Raw genomic sequence first — 8,531 nt, 5'->3', positions numbered from 1 at the left:
TGTAGAGCTGGATGAACACAGCAGGCCAAGCAGCATCAGAGGAGCAGAAAGGCTGACGTTTCGGGTCTAGACACTTCTTCAGAAATGGGGGAGGGGAAGGGGGTTCTGAAATAAATAGGGAGAGAGGGGAAGGCTGCTTGGCCTGCTGTGTTCATCCAGCTCTACACCTTGTTATCTCAGATTCTCCAGCATTGGCAGTTCCTACTATCTCTCCCACTATTTCAGTGCCTTCTCTTAGGCAGCCCCTCAGAATCAAGGATGACTTTTTTTCAGTCTGGTGGTGTGGATCCTGAGGTTGACAGAACAGTCCAATACTGGATCCTCACACCTTACTTCAGGTGGTGAAGTGGGTGTTTGAAGAGGTGGGTGAGATGCTCAGGCTTTCAGGTGCTGCTTCTGCCGTTTGTGCTTGACCTCTATGTGGGCCTGTCTGAGACGCAGGAAATTGTTACAGGCTTCGTGCTGCTTCTTCTCCAATTCAGTCTGTCTTGGGCAAGACACTTCCATGTATTGGTAGGGATGTTACACTCTTTCTGGGATACTTTTCAGACATCCTCAAAGCATTTCCTCTGCCACTTACTGTGACAAAGCGCAAAGTAGAGATCTTGATAATTTTTTTTTGTTTCCTAAGAATTTGATGTTAAGTATCTGTACCTAGGTTCCTTTGTACGTAAGATGGTGCAGTAATGTGATGACTGTACGCTTTTCATTGTACCCATCTGAGTACATGTGACAATAAAGCGAATTCAATTCAATCGTTTTTATGAGTCTTGTGGATGCTGTGGCCTGCCCAATGGAGCTAACAATATGACCAGTGTGTCGATACTGGGGCAAGGCAGAGCACACTGATACTGGAGTCAAAGCTCAGCAGGTCTGGCCGCATCTGTGAAGAGAAAGCAAAGTTAATGTTTTGTGTCCAGTGACCTTCTTCAGAACTGAATCGGAATGTCTATCCTGCCACTGGATTTGTAGGACTTTACAAAGGCATCACTGGTGATACTTGAATTCAGTAAAAGTCTAGAATAAGAAGCTGGGCTAATGGCACCAATTCTCAATTATTGTAAAAACCCATCTGGTTCACTAATGCCCTTTAGGGAAGGAAATCTGCCATCCTTACCTGGTCTGGCCTACATGTGACTCCAGATGCACAGCAATATGGTTGACTCTTAACTGCCCTCTGGGCAATTAGTGATGGGCAATAAATGCTGCCTAGCCAGTGACAGCCACACTCTTTCAATATTAAAAATATAGATATGCCTTGTGTGATGATACTGTGCCTTTAAGAGGTGTGTTTTGTCTTTTTAGAGAGAGATTCGTGGACAGGTACAGAGCAGTCTATGAGGGATAAACAACTTGTGAAGCCTTGGGTGTTTTTTTCAAAGTTGGAACAATAGAAGCTGCCTGAATGGGTGTAGTTAAGCGGCCATCCACAGAACCAGAGTTGTTAGTTTGGCATTCAGCAGTTGCTGTTGGGCTCTGGAAGAAATAGAAGCTATTTTTTCCCTTTCTCCATTACAGCCAAAAACTTGGGGTTCTCTGCCTGTTACAGGAGTCGCATATGAGACAATCTGTTTTCTGAATTTGCCTTTTGCCAAGGCTTTGTTTATGGGATGTTATTATATTGGAAAAATTAAATAGTAATAGTTACTGCATCTATTATTCTGTTAAGTTTTCCATTAGAGTTAATTTATTCCAACTCCTTTCTTTAATTGTATTTTAACTAAAGTGGATGAATGTGTGTTTTGCTTTAAATTCAGTAGTTTGACCAACTGAATTGCATCTGGAATGCCACACCTTACATTTAGCTTGAAAATATGAAAAGCTTAGAGTCTATACTATCTTATGAATTTTGAGGGGATTTGGCCTGCTCCATAACATTTGATTTGGAATTTAGTAGCTCCAGGATCTCCTGGTCAATCTTGTCAAACCTGTCTTAATGTTTCCTGGTGAAGAAATCCAGAGTCTCCTCCCGAAGTCTCCAAAGGAAGACAGGGTGATTCTCCTGGTGCAAAAACAGAAGTTGCTGGAAAAGCTCAGCAGGTCTGGTGGCATCTGTGAAGAAAAAAATCAGAGTTAATGTTTTGGATCCGGTGACCCTTCCTCAGAACTGGACCCAAAACATTAATTCAGATTTTTTCTTCACAGATGCTGCCAGGCCTGCTGAGCTTTTCCAGCAACTTTCGTTTTTGTTTCTGATTTACGGCATCCGCAGTTCTTTCGGTTTTGATTCTCCTGGTGATTTCAATGTAGGTGTTATGACGAATGCAAACCTCTGGAAAGGCAAGACTGGCAAGGAAGGCATAGGGAAGTCAAACCCTATAATCAATGGATATAGAGTTATTTATACTCATTTATTGATCCAATCTAACCATTATTAATTAATTATTCTTGTATGAAACAGACATGTTTTTATAATACTTATTCTGTGATAAGGTCAGCATTTATTCACTACCATTCTAATTGTCCTTGCAAGGGCAACTACATTGTGTTGGGACTCAAATCAAATGTCAGCCAGACCATGATGGTAGGTTTCCTTCCCTAAAGGATATTGGTGGAGCAGATACTTTTTTTAAAATGGGAATCAATATTAGTTCCATGATCACCATGAGGCTAACTTTATATTCCAGCTCCGAAGTCAAAACCCTGCAACTCTGATCCCCAACCCCCACGCCACTCCCAGTCTACCCACACAAGTGGACTGCAGTGGGAGAATCCGAGACAACAAGGTGCAGGGCTGGATGAACACAGCAGGCAAAGCAGCATCATAGGAGCAGAAAGGCTGACGTTTCGGGCCTAGACCCTTCATCAGAAAAGAGGTTGTTCACCACTACCTTCTGAAAGACAACTTGGGGGATGGGCAATAAGTACATGTCCAACCAATGAGGCCAACGTCCCATGAATGAAAAATAGAAAAAAGCAGTTTCTGAAGAAGTGTCAGTAGACTTGAAACGTTGAGTTTGCTTCTCTCTCATCAGATTCTGCCAGACTTACAGATTTTCTCCGGCATGTTCTGTTTTCTTTCAGATTTTCAGCATCTGTGGTATTTTGCTTTTCCAGCTATGGTGGTACGATTTTAACCCATATCCTCAGAGCATTTGCCTGAAACTCTGGATTGCTAGTGACAATGCCACCACACCGGTGAAATAGTATCTGTGGCTCTAATGTCACATAGAATCGTAGAGGTTTTACAAGATGAACAGAAGCACTTTGGCCCATTGTGTCCATGCCAGTGGGGTTATGTCATTTAGGACTGAGAGGAGGAGACATTTCTTCACTCTGACGCTAATGAACCTTTGAAATTCTTAACTACAGAAGGGTGTGGAGGCCAAGTCAGTCATTATATTCATGAAAGAGATACATACATTTTTAGATTTTAAAGTCATCAAAAACTACAATTCTATTCCATTCTATAATGGGGAGAAAGTGGGATACGACTTTGAGATGATCAGTGATGATCATATTAAATGACAGAGTAGGGTCGAAGTGCCAAATGATCTATTCCCACTCCTAGTTTCTAGGTTTCGAACATCTGTCTATAATAGTCCCATTTTCCAGCAACTAACCCTTAACCTTGTCAGCTGTGTCTCCTGATTGGTTTGCTCACATAAGCATACAAAAAAGGATTTCATGCAACCAGCAGCACCAATAATGTAAATTGGAGCTTAATTCAAAAATGCAATACATTGCAATGAAGACAGGGACTCTTGTGGCACTGTTGTAGTGTTCCTCCCTCTGAGCCAGAGGTCTGGGTTCAAGTGCCACCTGCTTAGAGGTGTGTTCTAACATGTCTGAAAAGGTTGATTAAAAATATGTACATTGCAATGGGGATGCACTGCAACATAAGTATGTACATTGCAATAAGGTGCACTACCATGCAAATATGTACATTGCAATGGGGGTTTACTGCAATGCAAATTTATAAGTTGCAATGAGGGTATACTGCAATGGGAGTGCACTACAATGTAAATAGATACATTGCAATAGGGATGCATTGCAATATACAAATGTACGTTGCAATGGAGATGCATTGCAATATAAATATGTACTTTGCAATGGGTGCACTACAATGTAAATATCTACATTGCAAGGCGGCTGCATTATAATGTAAATATCTACATTGCAATGTGGGTTCGGGGGCGGATTCAAAGTTAAATCCCGCCTCCTTTAGGGCTGCCAGCGCTAACTGGCCAACGTGTACGTCAATCAGGAGGATGTGCCACCGGGACGTCAGGGACGTGCTTGCCCGTACTTCCGGCGGAGGGGTAGTGAGGGCTGGCGGAGAGACGGACGCCATGTTTGATTGTGGGCTCTGATCGGCGCTTCGTTCGGCAAGGCCGCCCGCCCTGGCCTTCCCTTTTTCATTAATTGTCGTGTCTCGATTTCCCCCGGGGCAGTGAGGACGGAGAGAGGGTCTCCTGGTCATCGCGACGGAGCGAGGCGGCGGGGCCGGCCGGATGGAGGCGCGGCTCCCACGGTCGCTGTGAAAGACAGAATCGGGTAAGCGGGCGGGAGGCTGAATGTGCGCATGCGTGCAGGGGAGCGGCGGGGGCGCGCGTCCTGGGCAGGTGGAGCGTGGGGGCGCGCGTCCTGGGCAGGTGGAGCGTGGGGGCGCGCACTGCCCTTTGGCTCAATGCACCCTACTGATGTTATTTACAACTTAAACCAGAGGCTGCGAGTTTTCCCGGGGAAGAGCAAGTAAACAGCTGCTGTCTAAAAGTAGCAAAGTATTTTATGGAGCAGCACTAATTTTATACAAGCAATACTTTATGCCATGTAAAATAAATAACCTGCCAACAGTAATTTGCATTCAAATGTTGGTTTCCCCTATGTGTGCAATTGGATTTAGTGAGATCAGAACACATGGTGGATTTTATTTTGGCAAATGCATTGTTTTCAGTTTTATCAAGTTAGGCAACTTTTATCCTAATACCATAGAATCCGTACAGCGTGGAAGCGGGTCCATCGAGTCCCTTTGAAGAGCGTCCCACTCGAATCTACAACTCCTACACTATCCCTGTAACCCTGCACTTCCCATGGCTAATCCACCTAGCCTGTACATCTATGGACAGTTTAGCGTGCCCAATGCACTTTGGACCGTGGGAAGAAACTGGAGCATCTGGAAAAAATTCACGCAGACATGGGGGGAATGTGCAAACTCTACTCAGAGAGTCATTGAACCCTGGCGCTGTGAGGCAGCAGCGCTAACCACTGAGCCACTGTGTTGATAATCTGTGTATTTAGTAAATAGTGTTCTTCATTGTAACTCAAGGGTCAGTGTTGGTTTTTTAATCTGCATTCTCAGGTGGAGGACATTGCATCTTGTGACTGTGGCATTTGGTAGAAAATGTAATAACAAATAATGCAAAATAGAAAACAAGAGCGGGAGTATGCCATTCTGCCCTTCAAGCCTGCTCACCATTCAGTGTGATCATGGTTGATTATTCAACTCAGGATCCTGTTTGTGTTTTCTTCTCATACCCTATGCACTACATCTAACTCTTCCTTGAAAACAATCAGTGTTTTGAAATTTCTTCTCTCAGTCCTAAATTGCCTATCCCGTATCCTTATGCTGCCGGCCTTGGTTCTGGACTCCAAGGTCACAGGAAATGCCCTGCACTTACTGTGTCTAGTTCTGTTAGAATTGCATAGGTTTCTATGAGATCCTGTCTCCTCACTCTTCTCAACTCCAGTGAATCTCATCCTAACCATTCCAGTCTGTCTCCACACATCAGTCCTGCCATTCCAGAAATCAGTATGGTAAATCTTTGTTGCACTCCCTTCATAGCCAGAACATCCTTGCTCAGATAAGAAGACTAACACTGCGCATACTATTCTACATACGATTTCACCAACACCCTGTATAATTGCAACAAGACATCCCTGCTCCTGAACTTTAATCCTCCTGCTATGAAGGCCAACATACTATTTCCCTTCTTCACCTGCCTTCTTACAAGGATACCCAGGTCTCATGGTACCTCCCCTTTTCCCAAATTATTGTCATTTAAATAATAACCTGCTTTCCTGTCTTTGTTAACAAAGTGTATACCTCTCACTTATCCATAAACTTCCTCTGCTATGCGTTTGTCCACTTGTTCAATTTGTCCAAATTACAGTCCCAATCTCTGCATTCTCCTTGCAGCTCATGCTCTCACCCTACTTTGTATCATCTGCAAACTTGGAGATATTACATTTAGTTCCCTCATGTAAATCGTTACTATATATTGTGAACAGTTGAGGTGCAAACGCTGATCATTAATGACCACTAGTCACTGCCTGCCTCTGGGGGAAAAAGGCCCATTTATTTCTACTCTTTGTTACCCGTCTGCCAATGAGTTCTCTCTCCATGTCAGTACAATACCCCTAATCCCATGCATTTCAACTTGATATGCTACTCTTGTATGTGCAACCTTTTCGAAAGACTTCAGAAAGTCCAAGTAAACCCACATCTACTGGCATCTACCTAATTGACTCAACTAGTTAAATCCTCAAAGAATTTCAGCAGATTTGTCAAGCACGTTTCCTGTTTTGTAAATCCATGCTGAGTCTGTCACTGTTTTCTAAGTGCTCTGATATTAAATCTCTTCTAGTGAACTCTAGCGTTTCCTACTTTTGACGTCAAACTAGCAGGTCTGTAATTTTTCATTTAAATAGTGGTGTTATATTAGCAGCCCTCCAATCCATAGGAACTATTTCATAGTCAATATAATCTTGAAAAATAACCTCCGAATGCATCCACTGTTTCTAGGGCCACTTCCTTAGGTACTTTGAGGTATAGATTATTGAGCCTTAGGGATTTATCAGCCTTTAATCCCATGAATTTCCTCAGCATCATTTCACTACTAATACTGTGTGATCCCCAACATTTTTGGGACATTATTTGTTTCCTCCTTTTGAAGGTATAGCCAAAGTAGGTATTTAATTGACCTGCCACCTCATTGTTCCACACTATGACTTATCTTGTTTCTGACTGTAAGGGGTCTATATTTACTTTGACTAATCTTTTCCTCAAAGCTAATCAGTGCTGTTTATGTTTCATCTAAGCACTTGAGGACTTAGTTGGCATTCAGTTTCTCAAGTTTGCTCTGTTATTCTGTTAGATTATAGCTGACCTATACCTCAGCTCCATTTACTTCATAGCCCTTGATACTGTTACCTAACAAAAAGAATCTATCAATCACTGTTTTCTACCTGTTACAACTGCTGGAGGGTCAGAAGTGGTGTGCATTCGTATATGAACCCTTCTCTGCAAACAAAAGGTAGATATTCAAGCCTTCTACCTTTTTTGAATTATCTGGAAGCTTGGGGACCCTGTAGTTCACTGTTGCTTTCTCCATGGTAGAGGCCTGGCCAATGAGTGTCAATTTACATACCAGTCTGACCCCCTTCTGTAGAATAAATAGTTGTGATAATTTAAATTCACTGTACATTTTGTACTGTTGAGTGCATGATCAAAAACTTTGGCCACCTGTTGCTCTTTTCACCCATTATTTTGGTGTGGCTGGGGTCAAATTTAGTATTTTATTGTATATGATTGTTATTTTCATCGGTGTTTTGTGAATCATATTCCATAATTCTGGTTGTATGCCAAAATTTTACCACAAAGAGTACAAATGCTTACGATTTTAGTGGTGTGCTCTTTTTGGAAAAAAATGTAAAGAGTATGTGACTAATGGTTGTAGTATTAAAGATTTTGCTTGAAATAATGAGGGAGGACAGAATTTCACCTTAGGTGATAAAATAGTTTTGCAGAATTTGTGCAAATGTGGCTTATTAATGTTTTGACGAACGAAACAAGCTTTGCTGCTGAAGGCATTTTTCTCATTCCACATATTATTCTTGCATCAACAATTAAAATTGGACTAATGCAGCTCATTACAATGGTACCACATTTATCAAACTATCATTCCACTGTTGGGATGCCATGACTTATTAAAATGACATAAATATTGCATAACAAGTACTAGAAAAAACTGATCAATTTTTAAAAATGATGATTTACATTTCTCACCTTTTGCAACCTTTGTGCTGTTTGATCCTTAGGGATTCCTGTCCTCTCCTTCAAATGTCTCCACAGCCTTTCTTTTCCAGACCTCGGCTGCCCCTTAGTCTGAAGTTACTTTTGTGCTCTCTCCTTTTGACCAATACCAGACTGACTACTCATTCATTGCTATGACACGATCAGTCACCTTGCTAGCTACTATTTCCTAGCTGCAAAAGACTGCGTATGGCTGTATTGTTTGGGTTCTGAAATAAGTAGAGAGAGAGGGGGAGGCGGATAGAAGATGGATAGAGGAGAAGATAGGTGGAGAGGAGATAGACAGGTCAAAGCCACTGAGGTTGGTTTCGGAGGGAGGAGGGTAACTTCTTCAGGGTAGGCATCCTTAGAAGAGGCTTCGCAGTGGGGTTAAAATTGTTTGAGATAATAGGAACTGCAGATGCTATCCGCCTCCCCTTCTCTCCCTATTTATTTCAGAACCCCCTTCCCCTCCCCCATTTCTGAAGAAGGGTCTAGGCCCGAAACGTCAGCCTTC

General features: G+C 42.5%; 2 protein-coding genes across 2 annotated transcripts in view; one reads left to right on the top strand and one right to left on the bottom strand.

Annotated features, from left to right (window-relative positions):
• LOC125486006 (E1A-binding protein p400-like) overlaps positions 1-4,423 on the bottom strand; it is a 39,880-nt gene extending 35,457 nt beyond the window's left edge. Inside the window, exon 1 of the mRNA XM_048611759.1 lies at positions 4,250-4,423. Coding sequence (XP_048467716.1) covers positions 4,250-4,423 — 174 coding nt within the window. The remainder of the gene's footprint in view (positions 1-4,249) is intronic.
• Positions 4,272-8,531, top strand: part of LOC109920837 (E1A-binding protein p400-like) — a 58,070-nt gene continuing 53,810 nt past the window's right edge. The window contains exon 1 of the mRNA XM_048611758.1: positions 4,272-4,497. The gene's annotated coding sequence lies outside the window, so the exon portion shown is untranslated. The remainder of the gene's footprint in view (positions 4,498-8,531) is intronic.

Source organism: Rhincodon typus, chromosome 24 (genome assembly GCF_021869965.1).
Source record: "Rhincodon typus isolate 14 chromosome 24, sRhiTyp1.1, whole genome shotgun sequence".
NCBI lineage: Eukaryota > Metazoa > Chordata > Chondrichthyes > Orectolobiformes > Rhincodontidae > Rhincodon > Rhincodon typus.
This window is presented reverse-complemented; position numbering and strand designations above follow the sequence as displayed.